At 44.2% G+C, this 27694-nt stretch overlaps 1 protein-coding gene across 2 annotated transcripts in view; it reads left to right on the top strand.

Annotated features, from left to right (window-relative positions):
- The window catches only part of LOC111775613 (cytoplasmic FMR1-interacting protein 1), a 93958-nt gene that overhangs the window by 30301 nt on the left and 35963 nt on the right, over positions 1-27694 (top strand). For both annotated transcript variants that reach the window (XM_070231980.1, XM_070231987.1), the window contains exons 10-20: positions 507-584; positions 821-922; positions 1812-1993; positions 5003-5099; positions 5208-5336; positions 6342-6446; positions 8649-8740; positions 11136-11253; positions 15356-15478; positions 16328-16453; positions 27058-27221. In XM_070231980.1, coding sequence (XP_070088081.1) covers positions 507-584; positions 821-922; positions 1812-1993; positions 5003-5099; positions 5208-5336; positions 6342-6446; positions 8649-8740; positions 11136-11253; positions 15356-15478; positions 16328-16453; positions 27058-27221 — 1316 coding nt within the window. The remainder of the gene's footprint in view (positions 1-506; positions 585-820; positions 923-1811; positions 1994-5002; positions 5100-5207; positions 5337-6341; positions 6447-8648; positions 8741-11135; positions 11254-15355; positions 15479-16327; positions 16454-27057; positions 27222-27694) is intronic.

The raw sequence follows: 27694 nt of genomic DNA, 5'->3' as shown, positions 1-27694 counted from the left end.
AAGTACTGCAGAAACACTTCTAGCTTTTCCTGCCCACACTGGGAACAGCAGAGCTCCCTCAGTCTTCCTTAGGAGCCAGGAGACTCTGTGTGGCCTGGTGGAGAGCCTGTGAGGACCCCGTGCACATTCACAATGCATTGGGCCCTCCCCCGTGTCCCCACCTTCAGGTATGCATTGCCAGTGGGTGGTTTAGGGTTGAGTGGAGCTGCAGTGTAGCAGCTGTGGTGGATGCCCTGTGCGGCCCCGTGCAAAGGTGCCTGCCGGTCGCTGACACCCCTCTCCAGCCTGCAGAAACCTAGGGGTGTTTTGGGCCATCATTGTGGCCACACCACTGCACTGTGGCATCACTAGCTTCTCGGCAGCTCTGTTGGCATGCATGTCCTGTGCTTGTCTGTTCCTTCAGGGAGAGTCAGGGTAGTTTATGCGTCTAGATTTTAGCAATTTGGCATCTTCTTGTTTATGATTGTTCCCCTGCGTGCCTTTGATTTGCCCTATGTCCCCTGCAGAATGAGATGCTGGAGGAAGGCCAAGAGTATGCTGTCATGCTGTACACCTGGAGGAGCTGCTCTCGGGCCATCCCACAGGTGCCCCCAACGTTGCTGGCCACACCCTACTCCTGCCTGCCCAGCCCAGCCCAGCCCCTCCCTCATCCCACAGACCATGTCTTCATCTGAAACACACCACACCTCTATCCCTTCCAGCCCTGCCCCACCCATACCACACCCCCATACCCACTGGTCGCCTGGGACCCCAGCTCTAACAGTGGCCTTGTCTCTCACTCCCAGCTGGGTTGAAGCCTCTTTACCTTGCTTTTCCCCAGGTGAAATGTAATGAGCAGCCTAACAGAGTGGAAATTTGTGAGAAAACTGTGGAGGTCCTCGAGCCTGAGGTCACAAAACTGATGAATTTTATGTACTTCCAGGTAAAACAGGGCTGTAATCCTCAAGCTTTAATGCAGAGGAGTAGGGATGCTAGCGCTATCTCATCTATCACTGTGGACCCAAGAACAAAGCACATGTAAATTAAAACAACCACACAGCCTCTGAGATAAAAGGGAACTAAGGTGTTGATGGTCTAAAACCTCACTGGCTCTTTCAGAATAGATACTTCTCTTGCATTTCACTTTTCTTCTCTCTGAGTGAATTCACATTTCCTCCACGAAGGCTGCTTTCTATCCTTCCGAGCACTGTTGTCCTTCTGCCAGTCCTACTTGGGATCCATCTGGTTTCTCAGGTGTTTCTTTCTCTCATCCTCGCCCTGACTGTCCACCCCAGTGGTCCCTACCTTGGCCTTGGCTCCTCTGGCGTTTTGGTTAGGCAAAGTGGCCAGAGGGAGGGGACTTGCTGGCTTTTTAAAGATGTGCTTTGGACATGTGAGAAAATTTTTCTTATAGACTCCTTTAGCAAAGGGAGAAGATAGAACTTGTTAGCAGATGAATTTTTGTTTTATCTTAAATATCGTCCAGAAGAAAACTCCCCCTCACTTTTTTCACCTCTGAAAGTTAAAACATCTCTTTATAAACATTCTGCTGGAGCATTTTGCTCAGTGACTTTGCTGAATAATCAACACAATTTTTTTACTTTAGGGAAGTAGTTGGTAAAGTAGAAAAGTACAGAATAAATCGTGATTGTCATTGGTGTGTGGGAATTACTTTATAGAAACATGTCTTTTGACCTGAGCTGCAAACATCCACTCATTTGGGTGTATATTTTATCAACAAGTAACAGTGAATCCAGACTCTGTGCTTGAAGCTGAGCGTGGAGTCAGCCTATCATTGACAGTGGCTTTTCTGCCTTCCTTCGTTTGTGCAGAGAAATGCCATTGAGCGTTTCTGTGGGGAGGTGAGGCGCCTGTGCCACACGGAGAGGAGGAAGGACTTTGTGTCTGAGGCCTACCTGATCACACTGGGCAAGTTCATCAACATGTTTGCTGTGCTGGATGAGCTGAAGAACATGAAGTGCAGTGTGAAGAACGACCACTCAGCATACAAGAGGTGAGCTTTGGCCTTGTGCCTTTGGGCCACGTGGATAGTGCTGGGGAGGTGGGATGGTGCCTCATCAGTTGGCTGTCCTGCACATAGTTGGTGCCCATCCCATGTGTTCTGAAATAAGCGCTATGGGTTGGTAGTGGTTGCTCAGCAGTCTTCGAACTGTTTGAATACACACCCTTAGGAGGTGGGGGTAGCCAGCAGATTGTTTGCGCTGCAGTGCAGCGCTGTGTCCTCATAGACATGTGTATATTATGGTTTCGTGAAGTTAGAGTGGGATCTGAGCATCCTCGTCATCCCCAAGTGTTTGTTGAGGACCTCTGGGTGCTCAGCACCCTTGGGAAGACAGAAGCGCAACGACCAGTCCCTGCTCTCAGAGTGCTGGGGTCGCTGCAGGGCCTTGGCCTGGTGAGCATCTTGACAAGGGGGCAGGTGGGTTCTGTGGCCTGAGGGCGCCCCCTCTGCTCATCACTCACTGGTAGGATGTCCGTCACAGCAGTGGGCAGAGCTGGAGCTTCCAGGTCCTGGACCAGCTCTCCTCCAGGGTGGTTTTCTTTTTGAACGTGAAGAACTTCTGGAGAAGAGAACTGGAAAAGCTGGGCATGGCACAGCAGTGCACTTCTGAAAAACCATGAAGGGGCAGTTGGTGGCAGGCAGAAGGAAGGCCGTTGGTCAGAGCAGAGTCAGCTGTCTTCCGATCAACTTTCTTAGAAAATATGCTCAGTACTGTTGAAGGCATGATTGGCTTGAAGGAGATGCTGACATCTGTTTCTTCCGTTAGACAAGGAATCTTGGCTATGAAATTAAATTTGAAGAGTTTACTTTGCATCTGAATACACTGTAGTTAGGTTGCATCTAAAAATCATACAACTGTTGCGTCTTTAAAATAAAATCGACTTGGGATACAGTGCCAAACCTAGATTTGAGGATAAGGCGGCAGTGGGAGTTGAGCTAGGTCCCTAGCATTTTAAGCTTTATTCAAGTGAGTAAGTACAGGCATTCCATTCATCACCTAGGATCAGCTCTGGGCAGAAGCCTGGATCTTCAAAACCAGGAAATCTTTGGAGTTGGCCTGTTACCCCTCTTGGGTGGGAAACTCTGCAGTTGTCCCCATCTGATGACAGTGTTTGTGAGACTCCAAGTGTGTGTGACTCTCTGCAGAGCATGGGGTCTTCTGAGAGGTGGAGGGTGAAACCAGCCCAGCCTAGGAGAGCAGCGTCTGCTCCTGGCTGCACAAATCACTTGCTATGATTCTGAGCAGCTTTCTTAGCCTTTCTGACTTTATCGGGGAGATGGGGATGGTGGACAGCATCAGTGGTTTTTCATTTCAAAAAGATTTTCTCTTTTCTCGGCAGCAGCACTTTTATTCCAAAGCCCAGTCTGTAAAATAGTTTAAAGATGGGGCTGCTCTGTGGAAGGCTGTGGGGGCCCCAGGCACCCCCTCCAGGAACCACAGGGGTGTTTACCACCTGAGGCTCCCCTGAGCACTGAGAGGGCCTGGGCCACCCCTTCATCCTTTCCAGCGGCCTCGTCCTGTGACCTCTGTTTGGGACCCCCTGTTGGTTCACCTTCCCAGACAGTAACCCCTACTCCTCCCCAGTCTTTACACACCCCCACTCCAACACAATTTTTATTTGCACCCAGCTGGTAGCTACCAGTACCTCCTCTTCTGAGTGTAAATGCCAAGATAACCTATATGGTTATCGTGAGGCTTGAGAAAAAGAAAACAGCATCTTTGATCCCTTCCTTAGTTTCAGCAGCCACTCAGATCAATAAAGTGAACACTTTGAAAAGGAATGTGACTGTATTAGTTAATGTTAGTTTAACTGTATGTAATTCTTAAAAACTTAGAGAAATAACAGTGCCTTAAACAAGATTTCCGATTCTTTCTTTCTCACCTGAAAAGTCCTGAGCTGGGTGATCTGCAGCTGATGAGGGGGTTCCACAGTGTTCAGGACCCAGGACTCCAGCTGTCCTGCTGCTCTGCTGTCTTCATGTGTTGTCTCATGTTTCAAGATGGTTGCTTAAGCTCCAGCTGTCATTTCTGCATTCCAGTCAACAAGGAGGAAGAAGAATAGAAGGGCCCACACTCTCCTTTATAAAAACTTTCCAGTGCCTTGCAAGACTTTTCATTATGTCTCATGGCTCAGCCATCGGTCATGTGGAGATGAGGCACATTGGTACCGCATGAAAATTGGGAGTTTATTCCTAAGAAAGCAGGGAAGAAGTGACTATTGGAGTAGGTTATCAGTCTTCTATCAGTAAAAACCCCAAGTTTCTAGGTTGCATAGACATGTCCTTATGTGGGCAGGCTATGTGCCGAATCCTCACGTTCACCTTGACACTGCTCTGACGAACTCAGAGACTCAGTACGTGCCTCACAGCACGATCAGACCTCAGTCTACAGGTCCTTCTGTGCGCCTTTCCATCTCTGTTCTCATGTCAGTCCTGTGGGCGGTCGGATGGGCGGCTGTTGTTAGTTGCTGATGTGATGAATGAGGCTCAGCAGAGTTCAGGAGGTTTGTCCAAGATGGAGCTGTGTATTAGTGGAGGGACCAGGATTCTGTCTCAGACCTTTGGCGTCAAAACGGTGTATGGTCCCTAACTTGGAGGCATGGTGGCCCAGAGGGTTCCCAGCAGAGAGCATGAATGGTGCTTGCCATCCTCGTCACCGGGCTCTAGAAGTCACAGAAGAGGGGGTGGCCTTTCTCAGACCCGGGGACAGGGAGCCCAGGACAGAGGGCAGTGTGCAGGGGCCCTTCAGAAAGGCCTGTGGGTGGTGCTGCCACGTCTCTGAGGAAGTTTGTCAGCTCTGGACATCTGGGTCATGAGCTGTCCAGGTCGGCAAAAGACTGCCCTGGAGTTAAAGATGGAGAAGCTAGAGGAGGCTGAAGTTAAGACCCACATTTCTACAGATAACTGTAGGCAGAGTAAAATAATCCTGAATTCCCAGGCTTTTTTCTTTTTTCATCATTAAGCATGTTGGTTGAGTGACTCTGTTTTTTGCTTTCAAAGGGCTGCTCAGTTTTTGCGGAAAATGGCGGACCCACAGTCCATCCAGGAATCTCAGAATCTGTCCATGTTCCTGGCCAACCACAACAAGATCACACAAGTAAGGCTCACGCTCTCCCCACTCTGGCTGGCAGGGTGCATGGCTGGGGGGCGGGGGACCCGGGGCCAGGAGCAGACCATGGCACAGGTCTCCTGCTCTGTGTGTCAGTCTCTGCAGCAACAGCTCGAAGTGATTTCTGGCTATGAAGAGCTCCTCGCTGACATCGGGAATCTGTGTGTGGATTACTATGAAAACAGGATGTACTTGACACCCAGTGAAAAACACATGCTTCTCAAAGTCCGTGTGGGGTGACTGCCCATTGTACTCTGGAGGGAGGGATGGCCTTGCTGTCATTAATAGGCTGTGCTTTGTCTAAGATCCTTTTGCATGCCTTTTCTTATTCTGACGCTTGCCGTGTGTGTGTGTGTGTGTGTGTGTGTGTGTGTTTGTATGTGTGTGTGTGTGTGTAGCATCCTCTGCCCTGCACACAGCCTATAGTTGCACTACAGGCTCTTGACACATTCCTGTGAGTATGTCCTGGGCTTGACCCCGGTGCCAGGTGGATCACATGCCCACCCCCAGAAAAGGTGCTTGTGGGTGAGGAGGTCCTGGGTCCAGGGTTTCTCCCAGCATTAAGCTTCTGTAGTACACGTTATACCTTATTCCACCTATCAAGGATGTGATTCCGAGGAATTAAATATACTGTGTCACCATGATTAAAGTAGACCTGTTGTTCCAGAAACAGCCATTCACCATATTGTTCGTTATTATTCTATTTCAAGATGAGGAGGTTTTCAGTGACATTCCTCGTGGGGCCAGGAGAAGGTGGTTCCGCCATTCCCTTTGCTCTGCCCTCCACGTTTGTGGAGGGAAGCCCTGGAGACCCTGTGCTGCATGTCCGGCCGCCCAAAGCCCTCCCTGCAAGAGCGGGCCCAACCCCAAGACCTCATCACACTGGAGAGCCCACTGGATAGCACACTGTGACGGCTGAAATGTTCTGTCGGTGCTGTCTGGTGCAGGGGCCCCTGGCTATGGGTGCTCATGGAAATCCGTATTTTGTACTGCATTGTGCTTGATGAGAGGTGGAGCTGATGTGTGTGCCTGGGGAGGACGCTGAAATAGCTGCAAGGAATGACGCATGTAAAAGAATAGCTTCTCAAGAAGGGATAGCTATTTATTTCCAAGGAGCTTTTAAAAACGCTTTTTGAAAGAAGAGTGAATTGTCATTTCGAAATAAACTGTAGCAGTATAAGTGCTTAGAGGCAATTAAACTTGCAGGTCTGAGTTTTATGTGATTTTCAGGTCATGGGGTTTGGTCTGTACTTGATGGATGGGAGTGTCAGCAACATCTATAAACTAGATGCCAAGAAAAGGATAAACTTATCCAAGATGGACAAGTACTTCAAGGTAAGTTGCGTTCTTTTAGATAAACGTTTTTATTGAAGTGTATACCACTTGAAATTTGGGAGATGAACCCCTATAACCATGACACATATCAGGAAATGGGGCATGCTGACTGGCAGCGCTCACACTCCTGTCTACAGAGGCGGCCTCTCTCCCTCCTGCTGTGCACCAGTGTTGCCTGGGTTTGAACCTTGTAGAAAGGGGATCAAGCCATGTCCTCTCTCGTGCATCTGGCCACTTTCACTCACTCTGTTTGTTAGAGTCATCCCTGTGGGAGCCTGTAGCTCTAGTCCTTAGGTTTTTATTGTGGTGGAGCAATTCTTGTTGTGATTAGACTGCAGTTTATTTATCCATTTTGTTGTGATGGACGTGAGATTGTTTCTGGGTTTTGGCTGCTGTGATTTAGTGCACGTCTGTGCTCGTTTCTGTTGGAATATAGCAGGTGGGGAGTGGTGGTTGAGGGTCCTGGTAGTAAATCCAGCCTGACGATTCTCCCACATGGTTGTGCAGATTTGTGTTCCTTCCAACAATGAACGAGCATTCCCATTGTTCCACATCCTCGGCAACACTTGGCACTGTCACTTTTTGAGGGGAAGGGGCATCCTGAAGGGTATGTCCATCCTTATGATTTCCTCAGTAGCATGTCCTGCAGTTTAGTCGCTGTTTCCTTGGTGACTTTTCATGCTGTTAGCCTTTTGTGTGTTCTCTCTGGTGAAGTGTCACTTCAAGTCTCTAGTTCTTTTTTCCCTGTTGATTTGTAGTCTGTGTATTCTGGGTCCATGTCCTTTGTTGGATACATGTGTTCTAAAATACATGCCTTCTCCCCTATGTGGCTCTCCTTTTCACTTTCTTAAAGGTGTCATTTGGTAAACTTCTGTTCAATATTTAGTGTAGTCCAATGTATCGATCTTTAATGTCCACTTTAGGAAATCTTTGTATACAGCAGGCTCATGAGAATTTTCTTCTGTGTTACCTCCTAGACGTGTCACCATTTCCTTTTCCATCTAGATCTGTAATCCCCTTGAAAGTTTCCTCTGTGCATGCTGTGAGGTAGCGGGTTGACATTCTTGGATATTTTCCTCCCCGTTATACATATCCAATTGACCCTGTCCATTTATTGCAAAGACTATCTTTTCTCCCGTTGCCCTGCCGTGTTACTTGGGTCATAAAGCAGGTGTCTGCATGTGTGTGACTGTCTTAGCTTCTCTGTCTTTCTCCACTGGTTTCCATCTGTGCTCCAGGGCCACGCTGTCTTAGTTTTCCAAAAGAATAGGTCTGCATATCAAGAAGTCTTCAAGTTATGTTAAGATTGCCTTGGGTATCATCCCTTCACCTCTCGACATACATCTTAGAATTGGCTTGCTGATTTTCACAAGCACACAGACACACACTACTTATAGCCTGGTTTTCCTCTTGGAATATTGTTTGGAATTCCATTGAATCTATAGATCAATTTAGTGAGAATGGACATTTAAAAAATACCAAGTCTTCCAATACATCAACCTGATATATTTCTTCATTCACTTAGAATTTTAAATTTTCTCTAGAATTTGTGGTGGTATTTTTGCTTAGAAGTCTTGTACATATTTTGTTCGTGTATTCATACATATTTTTTTGATGCTATTGGAAGTTGTTCCCCTTTAAATTTTCTTTCTTTCTTTCTTTCTTGTTTTTTTTTGTTGTGGAAGATGAGCCCTGAGCTAACTGCTGCCAATCCTCCTCTTTTTGCTGAGGAAGACTGGCCCTGAGCTAACATCTGTGCCCATCTTCCTTACGTTATATGTGGGACGCCTGCCACAGCATGGCATGCCAAGCGGTGCCGTGTCCGCACCCGGGATCTGAACTGGCGAACCCCGGGCCGCCGAAGCAGAACGTGCGCACTTAACCGCTGTGCCACCAGGCCGGCCCCTCATTTTCTAATTGTTGCTTGCATATAGAAATGCAGTTGATTTTTTTGTAACTATAGATCTAGCAAAAGGTAGGTTAATTTTAATATTTGAATTGGTTTTATGAATGTTGGTTCTTAATTTGTATTTTGTCCCGAAAGCGCATGTAGAAGTTATTTACAACCTTTTTGCAGTAAATGATTTGCAGAAATAGCATTCAATGCATAGTAATTATTACTATTACTCATTCTTCTTGTGTTTATGTATTTGGTGACTAAACGTACATAATGACCCTGTTTTTTTTGTTCTTTGAATACAGCAGCTCCAGGTGGTTCCACTGTTTGGGGACATGCAAATAGAACTGGCAAGATACATCAAGACCAGCACGCACTATGAGGAAAATAAATCTCGGTAGGACGAGCTGCCCATTAGAGCATTCTGCTGTGGCCTCACTGTCGTTTAATAACTCTAGTCATTTATCTGAGATAACACCTTTGCCATTCTCAACTCTCTGGAACTGAATGCCTAATGTGGTAGCCCTTGCCACGTGTGGCTGTTTACCTTTAAATTCATTAAAAAATGCAATTTATTTTCTTAGTGGACTAGCCATTCAAATATTTAATAGTTCGTGGCTACTGTATTGGTGAGCACAGATACAGAACTTTTCCATCATCCCAGAGAATTCTTTTGGATAGTGCTGGTTGAGAATGTAGACTTGTTAACAAATGCTCTGGGCCTTGTGGTCTGCTGGTCACTTCTTAACAAGCAGCCCTGTTTGTGGGTGGGATGTTTGCGTGTATCTTACAGAGGGTACAAGCCTGTAACCTGCCGACCAAATCCAGCCCAGGCCTGTTTTTGGAAAGTCTTTGTTGCTGAGAACGATCTTTACATTTTCAAAGGGTTGTTTTTAAAATAAGACAATGATGACTATGTGACAGATGTGACAGAGACACAGCCCACAAATCCTAGAGTATTTACTTTCTGGTCTTATATAGAGAAAGGTGGCCAACCCTGCCGTATAGGATCTGTAGCTCACAGTTAAGGTATTATTGTAGATTCCACATAGGCGGGTGAGTCTCATAGGATGCTTTTGCTGACTTTTGTCAGAAGCATGCACCCATAGCCAAACTGGCCGAAGTTCAACCATGATTTTGAAAAACACAGTTGCATCTCAATCTGTTCACTCTGAGGCTGGCGGTCTTTTTCTTTAAAGGCCAAATAGTAAACACGTTAGGCTTCAGGGGCCACATGTGGTCTCTGTCTCATATTCTCCTTTGTTTTTTTTTTTTTTCTTTTTTATCTTATTAAGCAGGTTTATAAAAATGTAAAAACCATTTGTACGGCCGTAGACCCATACAGTAGCTGACCGCATTTGACCTGTGCTGTAGTTTGCCGACCTCTGTGCTAGTTTATTTCCAGATATATTTGCCATTAAATCTGCTATGTGATCCACTCTTAGATGACTTCTCACTCTCCTCTATGTTAAGTTCATTAAGCTGAAACTTCTTTGTGCTTCAGTACCACCTCAAACTCTGATTTGGAACATGAGCTGATGTCCATGGTGTGAATGTCCGGCTGTGACTGAGTTCAGGCTGACAGCGTGACATTCATTACACAATGCTTCTGCCCTAACAGATAGGGGTTAGCTCTAGATCATAAGTAATGGGAAAGTCTTATCAGGAAACCATGAGTTTGTGCACTTATTGTCTGTTTTTAATATGATTTATTCTAAGTTTATAGCATTTAATTGGTAATAATGCCCATGTTTCACAGCTTCCTTGGGAGGTGCCTGAGCATATAGCAATCAGCTTTGGGAGCCTGACCCAGGGGCCCCACACCAGCATCTGGCCCCAGAAAGGGCAGATGCAGAGTGTGCCAATGCCAGCAGTCAGGCTCTGGGCTCCAGTGCCTTGCCTGAGGTGGATATGCTGTTGGGGGTCTGCAGGGGAGGCAAGTGTATTGAGAATGGATCCCAGTGCAGAGCCTGTGCCTTGCACGCTCATTGCAGACTTGAGGAGCTGCCTGGGATAATGCCAACATAATCATCCCATCATCCTGTAGTGGAATCAAAGAGAAAGAGGTACTACTTGAGACAGTGCACTGATTGTCTCAAAAAGTGGCAGCTTGCATTCCATCCCTTCACGAAAAGGAGACCAGCTTGTTAAAAACACAGAGAGAGTACTGGTGCTACATGTGAGGGGGCAGCCGTCTAAGTCGTAAGATCCATGCTTTCTGCCCAAGAGCACCAACAGTTTCAGTTCTTAATAAACTTCTTTCCCACTAAACTGTGTCTGTTTGCTGCTGAAATGGTGTATTGTGCACATAGGTAGTTATGGTGACAGTGTCTAACTTCCAGGTGATGTCAGTTTTCAACTCTCCCCGTAAGGAGAAGTTTTGCTCCTGAGTCTTTGGCTGATTTGTTTCTGTACTATAGCTTATATTTTCCCACATGAGTAATAAAGAAATAGTTCCTGGCAACTCTGCAATAATACGTCAAGAGATCCTCGCAAGGGTGATGCATTGTCGTAGATCCAGCAGCGTCTCTCAGCGTTCTAGAAAATGGTTTATTGATTATAGAGAAATTACAATTCCTTTTCCAAAACACAGATATGAGAAGGTAGGGCAGTGACCCTGACACAGGGAGAGGGGGCTGGGCCAGCTCTGTTTCCTTGCTGAGAATTCCATATTGTTTCCTAGCCTCCAGCTCCTCTCCCACGCTATGCATGTGTCCTTGGGCACCCAGCGTTGTGCTGCATAAGCCTTGTGCAAGTGCCCTCAGGTGACACACGTTTCCCCTTCACTGCAGATGGACGTGCACATCTTCCAGTAGCAGCCCGCAGTACAACATCTGTGAGCAGATGATCCAGATCCGGGAGGACCACATGCGCTTCATCTCAGAGCTGGCACGCTATAGCAACAGTGAGGTGAGTGGGCCTTCTGCGCCCGCCCGCACTGACACCTGAGGACAGATGGCCCTAGAATGTCATCTGTGTTCTCTGCAACCGAAAACTGACGTTAATTGCTTTGAGAAGCATGGTTGAGTACGAATACTTAAAAAGCACTCGTTATAATGGATGGCAGTGCAGTGAGCATCGTTTTTATCTGTTCACCTGTAGATCTTTTTTCAGAAAAATGTAATAGAGGTCCCAAAAGAAAGGACTGAGGAAAGACCCTGAATTAAGTCTGTTTCCTAGTCTAGTCTTGTTTCCAAGCTGCTGGAAGAGAGAGGGTAGGGCCTCAGGAAAGGAGTGATTATGGCTTGTGGCCGTTTCGTGCCTAGAGGCAGGAAGTCCTGAAGGCAGAGGCGTGTAGGAGCTGCTGGGTCGGTGGGAGGACGTCCTGGTGCCCAGGGGAGGGCCTGGAGTTGGGTGTAGGAGGAAGCGCTATCTCCTCGGCTTCAGGCCTTGTTAATTCCTTTCGGCTTTGCAGCTGGGTTTCCTGTGTCCTTGTTTGGGCTGATCACGTTATCCCCACCTGTCAAGTGTGACTCCAAGCTAGCCCTGCCAGTATGTGGGGTGTGCTGGAGGGGTGTGTGAGTGTGGAGGAGCATTGGGAATGGCACTTCTCATATCTTAGCAGACAAGGCAGCAAGGTCAAAGCAGTGGTCAGTGGTATGGGTTCTGCAAATAGTCAAGAAGAACCCGGGGACTTGGGGCCACAGACACAGGTCTGGTTTGTGAGACTGTGGTACCTCAGGGTTCTCAGGAGGACCATTAACATTTGTGGGGAACAGCTCTGTGCGTTGGCCCCACCCATTGCAGGATGATGAGCACCCCTGCCCCCACCCACCAAACGCTAGTCGTCATACAACTAGAATGACTGAAAGACAGCCCAGATGTCTTAGGGCATGTGCTGCCTCCAGCAGACCCCTGGTAGGTGGCCGACTCCCTAGTGAGGAGGCTTTACTTCACCCCTTCTCCAGCGGCCAGCACAGCCCTTAGGGTAGAGATGGGGAGCAGCCCCTTGAGACTTCATGATGTAGTTGTAAACCGAGTTCATGGGAAGCTCTCAAACAACACGTAGAGCTGATTTTTACTCCAAATAAGAGCATCTAACAGCATGCATGGTTCCTGTCATCTTCCTTTTGCTGTTGAGTGTAGTACCTTCAGGATAAGATGATGATTTTAACAAGAAGAAAGAGATCGACCTTTGAATGCTTTACTCAGTTTGTTTGTTTATTTATTTGCTGAGGAAGATTCGCCCTGAGCTAACATCCATGCCAATCTTCCTCTAATTTTTAGTATGTGGGCTGTCAGCACAGCATGGTGACTAACAGAAAAATATAGGTCCAAGCCCAGGAACCAAACCTGGGCCACTGAAGTGGAGAGCACTGAACTTAAGCACTAGGCCTCCAGCAACTTTGGTTGTTTCGTGTCTTGGCTATTGTGAATAATGATGCAATGAACCCAGGGTTGTAGAGTCAGTTGATTTTTGATGAGGGTATACTCAGTGGGGAACAAATAATGCTGGGGAAACTGGGAATCCACGTAGAAAAGAATGAAGTTGGACCCTTTCCTCATACCATACAAAAAATGCAACTCAAAATTGATCATAAAACTAATTGTAAGAGCTAAAACTACCAAACTTTTTAGATTCCACGTATTAGTGAGACTGTACAGTATTCGTCTTTCTCTGTCTGACTTATTTCACTTAGCCCAGTACCCTCAGGGTTCATCCACGTTGTTACAAATGGGAGGATTGCCTTCTTTTTTCGTTTGAGGAAGATTAGTCCTGAGCTAACATCTGCCACCAGTCTTCCTCTTTTTGCTGAGGAAGATTGGCCCTGAGCTATATCCATGCCCATCTTCCTCTACTTTATATGTGGGACGCCTGCCACAGCATGGCTTGCCAAGTGGTGCGTAGGTCCGCACCCGGGATCCAAACCTGTAAACCCCACGCCGCTGAAACAGAATGTGCAAACTAAACCGCTGTGCCACTGGGCTGGCCCAGGATTTCCTTCTTTTTTATGGTTGAATAATATTCCACTGTGTATACAAGTATATGTATATACATACACACACACTATTTTTCCAAATTTGTTTGCCTCAGGATCCAAATTAAGTTCCAGACACTGCAGTTTGTTGATGTGTCTCCTCGGAGATGTGTCCCCCTCCGTCTCTCTCACTCTCTGGGGCATCATTTGCCATGACTTCTGTGCCGTGTTTCCTGTACATTGGTAGTTAGATCTGGAGACCTGATCAGACTCAGCTTCCCTTCTCTCAGCCCACTCGGCCCTTCGTCGGCCATGCCGCAAACCGCTGGAATGTCTGGCTGACTCTGTGATGCGGGCAGCGTTGTCTGCTGCCTAGCTGCGTGCACCTGTAAGGGTGATACTCTAGTTCTGCCCTCCTCCTCAGCCCTCATACCAGCTGTGCCTTACTCTGTGGGATCCCTCCTCCAGAAGAGACAAGGTCACAGCTGGATTCCTTTGCTTTACGTATCAATTGTTAAAAATAATTGATTCCCTAGCATCATCTAAGGTAACAAATCAAGGGTTTTTTTAGTACTGTGTTGAAGTCAATCTACTTCAGTTTTTTTCTTTTTCTTTTTTTCCCATACTGGTTCTTAATGACTCCTGCAAATTTTGACTTGATGTCTCAAGATACACTCAGCAATTTTAAAATAGCAATACTGGCACTGCTAATAATCATATAATTACTAGAAACAACATAGTTGTATATCGTAATGTATAACTTTATGTTATATTATAATAACAATACAATTACCAAAAATTGTTTAAGATTTATTTTGCAGTGGATTTTGTCCTTAGATTTCTCCCTCTGGGTTGTTCATTCACTGTCTCTCAAAGTCGCTTGAAGTGTTTTGTTTTGTGTTGGTCTCAGCCTATTGGTAGTGATGCTGAGACACTCTCTTGGAACTGTGCTACTTGTGGCAGCCTGAGGGTAGAAAGAGAGCATGCATGTGGGCCTGGGGTTCTGCTTTTATTGGAGTTGAGGGTAGGGGCGTAGTGTTTCATGGGCTCAGTCTTTATTGGTGAATTTAAAACATAAGAGTGGGAATGTAAAGCGTGGGAAGAGAAAAAACAAGTGGCCCAAATGGTCGCTTATGGAAACCAACTAAGATCTCTAAAGCAAAGGAGCCTTAGGGAGGCAGGTGGCCTCGCTCTTTATCTGGTCATGTGGCTGGCAGTGTGTCTGTTGAGACAGCTATCTTTGAAGTGGATGCCACACAATCAAAGCTTATGTGAGGCACTTGCATTACAAAAAAGAAAGACTAACTGTCAGCGCTTCCAGTCCCCTGGGTCACCCAGGGCTCTCTAAAAGGGGAACTTCATGGGTGGAGCAGCCTGGCTCTTTATCTAGTTGTGTAGCTGGCAGTGTGTTTATTTGAGATGGATGTCTTTGAAATGGATCCCTTGGCAATCAAAAGGTTAATGTCAGGCACTTACATTATAATCAAAAAAAGCCAATTATCAGACACTTATGCTATATGGCCCCACTGTGCGGCCATGATGCCAACTTATTACACAGTTCAGTTCATTGTTTCATTTTGCTTTTGAGTTTCAGGGATCCCTTCCCCCCCAATTTAATGTTACGTCATAGTATATACCGTTTATGTGGTTCCCAAGTCAGATGTCTCAAAGGAGGCATGCTCAGAGAAGCTGGCTTCCCCTCCACCCTGTGCCTCCCTGCCCTGTAGGTCACTATACTTAAATCTGTTTTATTTGATATAAGCAAATACACAGGATGTGCACGTTTTCCTTTATTTGGCAAGTGGAAACATACTGTGCACAGGCCTCTCTGAACACCATGCCCTGGAGGTTCATCCAGCACAGTCTACAGCATCTTTTCTCTTTGCTTTGAGAGCTACAGAGCATTCATCACTGGGGGCTCTGTGGATGCCAGCCTGTTGCTACAGGGAAGGCTTGTGTGCCCACATCATTTCATATTTTAGAATGTACCTTTAGAGTAGGTTCCTAGAGTGGGTTTGATGGGTCACGGGGTAAATGCATAGGTGGTTTTTCTGCATGTGGGGTGTCTTCCTGATACTTCTGTTGTGCTCTAGGTTGTCACAGGGTCTGGCCGCCAGGAGGCTCAGAAGACAGATGCTGAGTCCCGGAAGCTCTTCGACTTGGCACTGCAGGGCCTGCAGTTGCTGTCTCAGTGGAGCGCCCATGTGATGGAAGTGGTAGGCATTCTGTGCTTGCTTTTATTTGGAAATGCAGGGAATTAAAAGAACATCAACCTCCAGCTGGTTAGAAGTGCTTTTGTTCCCAAGCTCCAAGAAATTGACTGATATTTGTTCTGCATTAACTTTGGTCTTTGGATCAAGAAAACATTGGCTTTTTAGCTTTGGCCTTAGAAATAAGAATATATATCAATTTAAATGTTTCTAAGATGACTCAACATACATTGCACGTATGTTATATATGTTACAAATAAAGGGCCTCATCTTTTAAAACCTTTTATAGAATTAAATTTAAGTACTGTTATGATGATTTTTAATTCTCTTTTATTTAAACGATGTTTTCTCTGTGGGGTTCTAGCCATCACTTTTTTTGTTTAGTATTAGTAAAATGGTTTCTGATGGCATATAAAGATTTGGATACCTATAAGTCATAGAAAGTTTTCTCTTTTGTTGTTTATTTTGATCAGACCAAAATTATATTGGATGAGTACATGATCATTTGAATAGCTAATTCTTTTTTTAAATGGTGATGAAATGCCTAGCGTGTTAGAGAGTTAAAATATCCAGGCCGTTTTGTCTGATGTATTTCTTAAACCTCTGGTCTGTTTCTTAAACCCAAAGTCGCATGGCCAGAATGTTTTGCACTCTTAGGGAGATGGACTCTGTGTGTGTCTGCGTGGTGTGTGTACGCATGTGTAGTGTGTGTGTGTGAGTGAGCGTGACTTTCAGACTCTGCAAATACTACAAGGCTGACCTTTCGGTAGCTTTGGTGAAGGTCACGTGAGTGAGACAAGCAGTTAAGCATTGTTCGTTCAGTGTGAATGTCTTCCTCCTTTCTGACCACACCAGTGTTCATGGAAACTTGTGCACCCGACGGACAAGTACTCCAACAAGGACTGCCCTGACAACGCTGAGGAGTACGAGCGCGCCACCCGCTACAACTACACCAGCGAGGAGAAGCTCGCCCTCGTGGAGGTATGGTTTGTCTGCTTTCTCTCTTCCTATGACTCTGGCCTCAAACTGTCTTCCCTTTCAAAAGCAAAGGCAAAAATGTGAATAAAACTGCCCATTTTATGTCATTACTTTTATGTAGGGTAGCCCTTTGCATCTATCACAGTTCTCAGTACAGGATAAAGTAGGTTCTTGGTGTCTGCACTGACAGCTCCCCTGGGCAGATCAGGGGTTTGCTCGTGAGCATCTGGGAGGGGGAGCAGCTTTTGGTGTGGAATGCAAGAGGACACGACATGACCCTGGCAGTCTGAGAGAGAAGCGCCCCTCATCTCCTCCAGCGTTTCCAGCTGTTGAATCACCAGCTCTTTGCTCTCACACATGTCAGCTGTGGCTCCCTCAGTTATGCACTGACTTCACGAGCCTTTTGATGAACAGAAGCTCTTACATTTCACTGCCACCCAGTTTCTTTTCTTTGGTAGTTGAACTTTGCCTGCCTTGTTTAAGAAATCTTTGCATGCTGTAAGGTCCTCAAGGTATTCTCCTCCATTGCCTTCTGGATGTTTTATTCTGCTTTCACATTTAGGTCTGAAATTCACCTGAAGTTAGTTTTTGAAACACTTCCCCTGCCCCCTGCTCTGCTTGCCACCTTTATTGTGAACAAGTGACCATACATGTGTGGGTGTGTTTCTACTCACTCTTCTAATCCATCGGCCAGTGTGTCTGTCCCGTGCTAACCCTCCTCTGTCTTAATTACTATTACTGGTTCTGGGTATGGTAAAGCAAGTCTTTCTGTCTTTAGGAGTTCCTCAGCTATTCTTGGCCTTTTGTATTTTCATGTAAATTTTAGACTCATCTTTTCGTATCCCAGTGAAACTCTTTGGAATTTATGTGGATCATTTTAGGGGAGAATTGACAAATTCATAATATTGAGACTTTTATAAAGATGCTATATCCCTCCATTTGTTTAGATTCTCTTTAATTTCTCTTTTATAATCTGTGTAAAACTCCTGCACGTCCTTTGTTAGCTTTATTTCTAGGTGTTTGATAGTAGGTGGTATATTTTTAAGTTTTTATAAATATTTGTCACTGGTATTACAAATATAAATTATTTTTTGTAGTTTTCCTTATGTCTATCAATTTATCTAAACTGACTTATTAATCATAATAAAGTACCCATAGATTCTTTGGGATTTTTTACTTACATAATCATATCATCTGGAAATGATGACAATTTTATTTCTCGCATCTTTCTTTTTTTTTAAATCACACTGGGTAAGACCCCTGCTCGTTAAATAGGAGGCACCAGGCATCCTTGTCTCATTTCTCATCTCAAAGGGAAAGCTTTTAACGTTTCACTATATACTGTATTTGCTGTAGGGTTCCAGAAGCCACCCGTCATCAGGTCAAGGAAGTTACCTTCTATTTCTTGTTTGCTAAGAGTTTTTATCATAACTAGATATTAATTTTGTTAAACACTTTGCATCCATTGAGATACTCCTATGACTTTTCTCTTTTATTCCATTAATGTAGTGAATTTACATGGATCAGATTTTTCGATCAGGTTTGAGATTAACCTAGCCTTTCATTCCTGGTGTAAACTCACCTTGATCATGATGTATTATTCTCTTTATATCTTGCTGGATATGGTTTGCTAATATTTTGCTTAGGAGTTTTGCATCAAAGTTAATGAGTGAGGGCCGGACCCATGGCCGAGTGGTTAAGTTCACTTGCTCCCATTCGGCAGCCCAGGGTTTTGCTGGTTTGGATCCTGGGCACGGACATGGCACTGCTCATCAAGCCATGCTGAGGCAGCAGCCCACATAGCATGAGCGGAAGGACCCACAACTAGAATATACAGCTATGTACTGGGGGACTTTGGGGAGAAGAAGAAGAAGGGGAAAAAAAAGGAAGATTGGCAGCAGATGTTAGCTCTGGTGCCAGTCTTTAAAAAGAGACTTAATGAGTGAGAGTGGCTTTTAATATTACTTTTTGCTTTTAATGTTTATTTTGGAACACATCTAGATTTACAGAAAAATTGCAGAGATGATGCAGTGAATTCCCATTCCCCATTTTCCTTTATTATTGGCATCTTACATTAGTTTTGTTCTATTTTTAATAAGCTAATATTACTGCATTATTAGCTAAAGTCCAAGCTTTATTCAGATTTCGTCAGTTTTTCAATAAGGTCCTTCTGATCCAGTTCCCACATTCTGTTTAGTTCTCCTGTGTCCTCTGGGCTGTGACAGTTTCTCAGGCTTTCCTTGTTTGTGATGACCCTGACAGTTTTGAGGAGCACTGGTCATGTATTTTGTAGAATGTCAGTTGGCATTTATCTGATATTTTTTCATGATTAGACTGGGGTTATAGGTTTGAGGAAGGAGGAACGTAGAGCTGAAGTGCCATTTTCATGACATCACCTCAGAGGTACATGCTGTCCACATGACTTATCACTGCTGATACTGACCTTGACCATGTGGCTGAGGGCGTGTCCTCTGGTATCTCTATTGTGAGATTACCTACACCTACCACCAGGACCCCCTTTTCATAGTGTACTTTTGGGAAGGAAGTCACTGCTCAGCGCACCCTAAGGAGTGGGTAGCGTTACTTTATTTTAGTTCTTATTGAGGTCATAATAGTTTATAACATTGTGAAATTTCAGTTGTACATTATTATTTATCAGTCACCATATAAATGTGCCTCTTCACTCCTTGTGCCCACCCCCAACCCCCTTCCCCTCTGGTAACCACTAAATAGTTCTCTTTGTCTGTGTGTTAGTTTATCTTCCACATATGCATGAAATCATACAGCGTTTGTTTTTCTCTGTCTGGCTTATTTCGCTGAACGTAATGCCCTCAAGGTCCATCCATGTTGATGCAAATGGCACAATTTTGTCTTTTTTTATGACAAAGTAGTATTTCGTTGTATATATGTACCACATCTTCTTTTTTTTTCCCCCTGAGGAAGATTAGTCCTGAGCTAACATCTGCCAATCCTCCTCTTTTTTCTGAGGAAGACTGACCCTGAGCTAACATCCGTGCCCATCTTCCTCTACTTTGTATGTGGGATGCCTACCACAGCATGGCTTGCCACACAGTGCCATGTCCATACCCGGGATCCAAACCAGCGAACCCCAGGCCGCGGAAGTGGAACGTGTGCACTTAACTGCTGCGCCACCAGGCTAGCCCCCCACATCTTCTTTATCCAATCATCAGTGAATGGGCACTTGAGTTGCTTCCACTTCTTGGCTGCAGTGAATAATGCTGCAGTGAACATATGGGTACATAAGGCTCTTTGAATTGTCAATTTCAAGTTCTTTTGGTACATAGTCCGTAGTGAGATAGCTAGGTCATGTGGTATTACTGTTTTTAATTTTTTGAGAAATTTTCATACTGTGGGACTACACCGGTTTGCATTCCCACCAGCCGTGTATGAGGGTTCCCTTTTCTCCACATCCTTTCCAACATTTGTTATTTTTTGTCTTGGTAACTGTAGCCCTTCTAAGAGATACAGGGTGATATCTTAGTGTGGTTTTGATTTGCATTTCCCTGATAATTAGTGATGTTGAACATCTTTTTGTGTGCCTTTTGGCCATCTGTATGTCTTTTTTGGAAAAATGTCTATTTATATCCTCTGCCCATTTTTTGACTGAGTTGTTTTTGTTGTTCAGCTGTGTGAGTTCTTTATATATTTTGGAGATTAACCCCTTGTCAGATATATGATTTGCAGATATCTTCTCCCAGTTGGTGGATTATCTGTTGGTTTTGTTCCTGATTTCCTTTGCCTTGCAGAAGCTTTTTAGTCTCAAGTCCCACGTGTTTATTCTTTCTTTTGTTTCCCTTCTCTGAGTAGACATGGTATTCAGAAAAATCCTTCTAAGTCTGATGACAAAGAGTGTACTACCTATATTATCTTCCAGGAGTTTTATGGTTTCAGGTCTTACCTTCAAGTCTGTGATCCATTTTGAGTTAATTTTTCTGTATGGTGAAAGATAGCGGTCTACTTTCATTCTTTTGCGTGTGGCTGTCCAGTTTTCCCAACAGCATTTATTGAAGAGACTTTCTCCATTGTATGTTCTTAAGTTCGTTTGTCAAAGATTAGCTGTCTATAGATGTGTGGTTTTATTTCTGGCCTTGGAATTCTGTCCATTGATCTGTGTGTCTGTTTTTGTACCAGTACCATGCTGTTTTGGTTACTAGAGCTTTGGAGTATAGACTGAAGTCAGGGATTGTGATGCCTCCAGCTTTCTTCTTTTTTCTCAAGATTGTGTTAACTGTTTGGCATCTTTTGTTGCCCCATATGAATTTTAGGATTCTTTGTCCTATTTCCGTGAAGAATGTCGTTGGGATTCTGATTGGGATTGCACTGAATGTGTAGATTGCTTTAGGTGGTATGGACATTTTAACTATGTTTACTCTTCTAATCCATGTGCTTGGAGTATCTTTCCAAACCATTAGATCATCATCAATTTCTTTCAATAGTGTCTTATAGTTTTCATTGCATAGGTCATTCACGTCCTTGGTTAACTTTATTCTTAGATATCTTGTTGTTGTTGTTGTTGTTATTGTCAGTGAGATTGTATTCTTGAGTTCTCTTTCTGTTAGTTCATTATTAGAGTATAGAATTGCCACTGATTTTTGTAAGTTGACTTTGTACCCTGCAACTTTGCTATAGTTGTTGATTATTTCTGAGAGTTTTCCATTGGATTCTTTAGGATTTTCTATATATAAAATCACATCATCTGCAAAGAGTGAGAATTTCACTTCTTCATTGCCAATTTGGATCCCTTTTATTTCTTTTTCTTGCCTAATTACCCTGGCCCAAACTTCCAATACTGTGTTGAATAAGAGCGACAAGAGTGGGCACCCTTGTCTTGTTCCTGTTCTCAGAGGGATGGCTTTCAGTTTTTCCCCATTGAGTATGATGTTGGCTGTGGGTTTGTTGTATATGACCTTTATTATGTTGAGGTACTTTACTTCTATACCCATTTTATTGAGAGTTTTTATCATAAATGGATGTTGCAGCTTGTCAAATGCTTTCTCTGTGTCTATTGAGATGATCATGTGGTTTTTATTCTTCATTTTTTTAATGTAGTGTATCACATTGATTGATTTGCAGATGTTGAACCATCCTTGCTCGGGGCTTTGTAACCCCTTTCTATTTTTTTTTTCTTTTTGGTGTTAGGGCCTTCTTGATCATTTCTTGCAGTGGGAGTCTTGTGGTGATAAACTCCCTTAGCTTTTGTTTATCTGGGAAAGTTTTTATTTCTCCATGAAATCTGAAGGTTATTTTCTTTGGATAGAGTATTCTTGGCTGAAAGTTGTTGTCTTTCAGAATTTTAAATATATTTTTCCACTCTCTCCTAGCCTGTAAGTTTTCTGCTGAGAAATCTGCTGAAAGCCTGATAGAGGTTCCTTTGTAAGTTATTTTCTTCTGCCTTGCTGCCCTTAATGTTTTTTCTTTGTCATTGACTTTACTACTGTATGCCTTGGAGAAGGTCTTTTTTTTTTTTTTTTCAGGAAGATTAGCCCTGAGCTAACATATGGTGCCAATCCTCCTCTTTTTGCCTAGGAAGGCTGGCCCTGAGCTAACATCCGTGCCCATCTTCCTCTACTTTATATGTGGGATGCCTGCCACAGCTTGGCTTGTCAAGCGGTGCCATGTCCGCTCCTGGGATCTGAACCGGCGAACCCTGGGCCCCCAAAGCGGAACGTGCACCCTTAACCACTGCACCACCGTGCCGGCCCAGGAGAAGGCCTTTTTACATTGATATAATTAGGAGTTCTGTTAGCTTCTTTCACTTGTATTTTCAGCTCCTTCCCCAGGTTTGGGAAGTTCTTAGCTATTATTTGTTTCAACATGCTTTCTGCTCCATTCTCCTTCTCTTCTCCCTCTGGAATACCTGTAATCTTTATGTTGTATTGCCTAATTGAGTTGGATATTTCTTGGAAAATTTCTTCATTTCTTTTAGTCTTACTTCTCGCTCCTCCTCCATCTGAAGCTTTTCTGAATTTCTGTCCTCCGGACTGCTAATTCTCTCCTCCATAATATCAGCTTTGTTATTCAGGGAGTCCAGATTTTTCTTTATCTCATTCATTGTGTTTTTCCCCTCCACCATTTCTGTTTGGTTTTTCTTTATAGTTTCAATCTGTTTTGTGAGGAATTCCCTCTGTTCTTTAATTTTATTGCTGATTGCATTGAACTATCTGTATTTTCTTGTAATTCATTGAGTGTTTTTATGATAGCTACTTTGAATTCTCTGTCATGTAAATTATAAATTTCTTTGCCTTCAGGATTGATTTCTGGCTGCTTGTCATCTTCCTTCTTGTCTGGAGTATTAATATATTTCTTCATACTGTTTGATGGCATGGATTTGTTTCTCCACATGGTGATAGTATCAGGTCTCAGCTTCCACCTGCTGCCACTGGGTGGGGGTCAAGAGCTGTGTATTCTGAGCGCCCCCCCCCCCCCGATGCCCAGCTTGCTCGCTCATAGCTGCTCTTTTTCTAATGTATGCCTGAGTGCCCTGTCCCACTGGCTGAGCCGGAGCTCAAGGCAGAGGGAGGGGCGCTTTCTTTTCCGGCACGATCCCAGGGGTGTTCTTGCTCTACCCTTGCTGTCTGCTCCCCTGGGTTGCTGGCTTTATGAGGACACCCCAGAGTAGCTTGGCCATCTCTGTGGGGGGCTTTCCCAAGGGCTGTGAGGGACCTTGGAGATTGAAGGTGTTCTCGTAAAGATCTCCCCCTTCCCCCTCACCTCTCAGAGCCGCGCACACTCCCATGCGCTGGGTCGCTGCCCTTGGGGGAGAGAGAGGAGATCCCCTTACCTCCTTCTACTTCCTCTGGGTGCTCCAGCACCTCCACCTTCAGGCATCTGGCTGCATGGGTTTCTCAGATGTCTTTTATGTTGTGTGAATGTCCTCTGTTGGTTTTTTAGTGTCCTTTTCATTGTGTCTTAGTGGGTAGAGTAAGCGAAGAGCTCACCTTGCGGTGATGCTGACATCAGTCTCCGCATTACTTTGTCATAAGCTTCCATTCTAGTTTTTGGATGAAGCTTCAAAAAACGACTCATGGCGTACTCCTTCTTTTCTGTTGTCTGCAGTGGTTTGTGTAAGATGTCATTTCTTCCTCAAATGTTTGCTAACGTTTACTGGCAAAACTTTCCCTTCATGGAATGGTTTTTGAAACGTTCGCTTTCTTTACTGTATATAGCAGCATTCAGATTTTCTGTTTCTTCTTGTATCAGTTTTGGCAGGTTGTATTTTCATGGATTTTCTAAGAGTCTTTCTAAATTTTCTAATGTTTTGGCATTAAGTTTTTCATAATAAATTTTCGTCTTATTTTTGGCACAGTTTTTTTTCCCCACATACTATGCAGTTCACCCATTTAAAATGTAAAATGCAGTGCTTTTTTGGTATGTTCACAGAGTTGTGGAATCACAATCAAATTTGGAACATTTTTGTTACCTCAAAAAGAAACCCCATGCTCACTAGCAGTCACTCCCGTTCTCCCTTCCCTTCTACCCTAGGCAGCCACCAGTCTACTTTCTGACTCTGTAGCTTTGCCTGTTCTGAACATGTCGTGTAAATGGAATTCTGTAATATGTGGCATTTTGTCATTGACTTCTTTCACTTAACAGTGTTTTCAGGATTCACACATGTATCAGTATTTCATTGTTTTCATTGCCAAATAATGTTCTGTTGTACGGATATATCATGTTTTATTTATCCGTGTATTAGCTGACGGACATTTGGGTTGTTTCCACTTTTTCCCTATTATGCCTAATGCTGCTGCAACTTTTGTCTGCAGGTTTTTGTATGGATGCATGTTTTCATTCCTTTTGATGATACACTTGCAAGTAGAATTGCTTGGTCATATGGTAACTCTGTGTTTAACATTTTCAGAAAGTACCAGATGGTTTTGCAAAGTGGCAGCATTATTCTACATTCCTACCAGCAGTGAATGAGGGTTCCACTTTCTCCAAATCCTGGCCAACACTTGTTATTGTCTGTCTTTTTTATTCTAACCATCTTGCTAGATGTGGAATGGTATCTAATTTTGGTATTTGATTTGCATTTCCCTAACAACTAATGATATTGGGCATATTTTCATCTGCTTATTGACAGTTTGTGCATCTCAGAGAAATGTCAATTCAGATCCTTTGCCCCCCCCGCCCCTGCTCTTTTTGTTGGTGAGGAAGATTGGCCCTGAGCTAACGTCTGTTGCCAATCTTCCTCTTTTTGCCTGAGGAAGATTGACCCTGAGCTAACATCTATGCCCGTCTTCCCCTGTTTTGTATATGGGACGCCACCACAGCACAGCTTGATGAATGGTGTGTGTGTCCTTGCCTGGTATCCAAACCTGCGAATCCCAGGCCGCCAAAGTAGAGTGTGCAAACGTAACCACTACACCGCAGGGCTGGCCCTCCTTTGCCCACTTTTTGATTGGGTTATTTTTGTATTATTGGGTTCTTTATATATTCTACATACCGGTTCTTGTCAGACATGTGATTTGCAGTATTTTCCCTCATTCTGTGGTTTGTCTTTTTATTTTCTTAATGGGGTTGTTTGAAGCACAAAAGTCTTTAATTTTGATAAAGTTCAATTTTTCTGTTTTCCTTTTGTTGTTTGTACCTTTGGTGTCATATCTTAAGAAACTATTGCCTTCCCCAGGTTACAAAGATTTACTCCTATGTTTTCTTCTAAGAGTTTATGGTTTTGCCTCTTATGTGTTAAATGTATGATCCCTTTGGATTGATTCTGTTAATGGTGTGAGGTCAAGGTTGTGTCAGGGGTCCCCAGGACCACCTCAGGCTAGATTTATCAGAAGGATTCACAGGACTAAGTAGCAGTTCTGTTCAAGATTATGACTTATTGCAGCAAAAGGACACAGATTAAAATCAGCAAAAGGAAAAGGGGCATGGGTGACATCCAGGAGAAACCAGGTGTCCCCTACTGGTGGAAGTGCCCAGGATGTGCTTAATTCTCCCAGCAATGATGAGTGACAACAGATGCAGTTTTTCCAACCAGGGAAGCTCATCCAAGCCTTGGTGGCCAGGGTTTTTATTGGGGTCAGGCATGCAGCAACCACAGGACTGACCTCAGCTTCTCAGACTCCAGAACCCCAGAGCAAAAGCAGGGTTCACCATAAACCACATTGTTAGCATCAACTGTCTGTCAAACTGCTGCTCCACTGGCCCAAAGCCACAGACACGCATACGCTCTTTTCAGGCAGAATCTTCTTGTGGCTGAGAGCTCGGTCCTAGGAGCTAGCCAAGGGCCAGACCTGAAGACAGGCCTTTCTCAGGAATGTGCAGGGTTTAATCATCCCAGGCCTGCTGGGTTAACCCTTTTCTGCACAGTACGCCATCTTCATGCTTTGGCGTGTGGATATCCAGCTGTCCCAATACTATTTGTTGAAAAGATCATATTTCCCCGTTGGATTGTTTTCACACCCTTGGTGAAAATCAGTTGACTGTAAATGTGAGGGTTTGTTTCTGGATTCCTACTTCTCTTCCCTATGCCAGTATACTCTCATAATCTCCCAATAGATGTCAACTTTGTGGTAATGCCCCCTTTCTATTCTTAATGCTGGTAATTCATGACTTGTCTGTTTTTCTCTTGATCAGTCTTGCTTGGTATTTGCCAACTTATTTATTTTTAAAACAGCTTTTTCTCAGTTCATCACCTCTATTATATGCTTGTTTTCTGTTTCATTAATTTTTGCTTTTAGATATTTATTTCCCTCTACTTTGGGGGGATTTATTTTGTTTTTGTTTTTATAAATTCATGGTGAATATGCGATCAGTATTATCTTCAGGCTCTTTTGTCTTCTAATATGTGCATCTAAAGCTCAAAATTTACCTTTCAGCTCATCTTTTCGTACATCCCGTAAGCTTGAATATGTAGTATTTTGATTTTCATTCAGATTGCCGTGATTTTGAATTTAGTTCAATTAGAATTTGAATTAGAGAATTTACTTTTTTAAATAGAAGTTTTCCCTTTTTTCTTCATTAGAAAAGCAACACAGATTCATTAAACAAATCCCTAAAGTAAAGAAACAGAAAACGTGGATGTGCAATGAGGACAGTACAGTGTCCATGCCGCCATCATAGAGGTGAAGTTTAAGCAGTTTATGCATTTTCTTTCAGGCCTTTTTATGCATATTAATTCAGTGTGCCATTATTGTTTAATAGATGGGATTTCGACTGCAAACTCTTATAACTTCTTTTCTCTTTTCCAGATAGTAACATATTTGCTTTCCTAAAACTTCTTTCTTCTCCTTTGAAGTCCTTCATGGAGGTGTGCCCTTAGGGATGTGGGAGGATTGTGAGTCAGTTACAAACACTCCTCTTAGCTCATGCCTGCAGATCCATCCCTGCCTTCAAGGTGCTCATGGTCTGACGGAATCAGACGCAGGTGTGGGGATGGCTGATGACACAGAGCTGCTCTTGGGAAGATGGTTACAGGACAGCAGCTGCAGAGCAGGAATGCAAGAAGCCAAGAGAAGCGCCACGCAGAGGGAGAGGCAGCCTCCCGGGAGTGTGCCAGCTGATGGAGCTCAGCACTGCCTGAGAAGGAGCCGTTTCCTATCACCCTCCAGCACACTGAAAGTCTTGTGTGCCCCCTGCAGGTTATCGCCATGATCAAAGGCTTGCAGGTGCTGATGGGCAGGATGGAGAGCGTGTTCAACCATGCCATCCGGCACACTGTCTACGCCGCGCTGCAGGACTTCTCGCAGGTCACCCTCAGGGAGCCCCTCAGGCAGGCCATCAAGAAGAAGAATGTCATCCAGAGGTCAGCCTCACTGCATGCACCTCCCTGCATTCAATGTCTAAAACTGTAGGATCAGCTTAGGTTTCAACAGCTATAGAGTTGCATTTTCATAAATATGCTCAGTACATTTCTCTTCCACTTCCCGATGCCCTTGTGGTGAATTTCCTCTAAATGTATTGCAGGGGCTCCAGTTATTAACCTGAACAACCTACAGTAGATGAAGTACAGAGTGTCTGAGCTATCTGGAGATCCAGGGGCAAGGGCGTGTTTATCTCAGGCCAGGAGTGTCTCAAAATCTGTCCAAAGAGTCTGATCACCAAGCCTGTAGGGACACGCAGCCGGCCTCCCACCTCCCATCTCAGTGTGTTGTCTTCAGTGTTTTTACTTCTGTTCCTTTTGGCCTATAAGTTGGTCGAAAACTACACAGATATGGCAGACATCCTGTAGCAACCTTGAGCTAGTTTTCCCTCAATATTTAGCCTTTCAGATAAAGT

Source organism: Equus caballus, chromosome 1 (assembly GCF_041296265.1).
Source record: "Equus caballus isolate H_3958 breed thoroughbred chromosome 1, TB-T2T, whole genome shotgun sequence".
In the NCBI taxonomy this organism is placed as follows: Eukaryota; Metazoa; Chordata; class Mammalia; order Perissodactyla; family Equidae; genus Equus; species Equus caballus.
The sequence above is the reverse complement of the archived record's forward strand: the minus strand, read 5'-3'. Positions and strand labels throughout refer to the sequence as shown.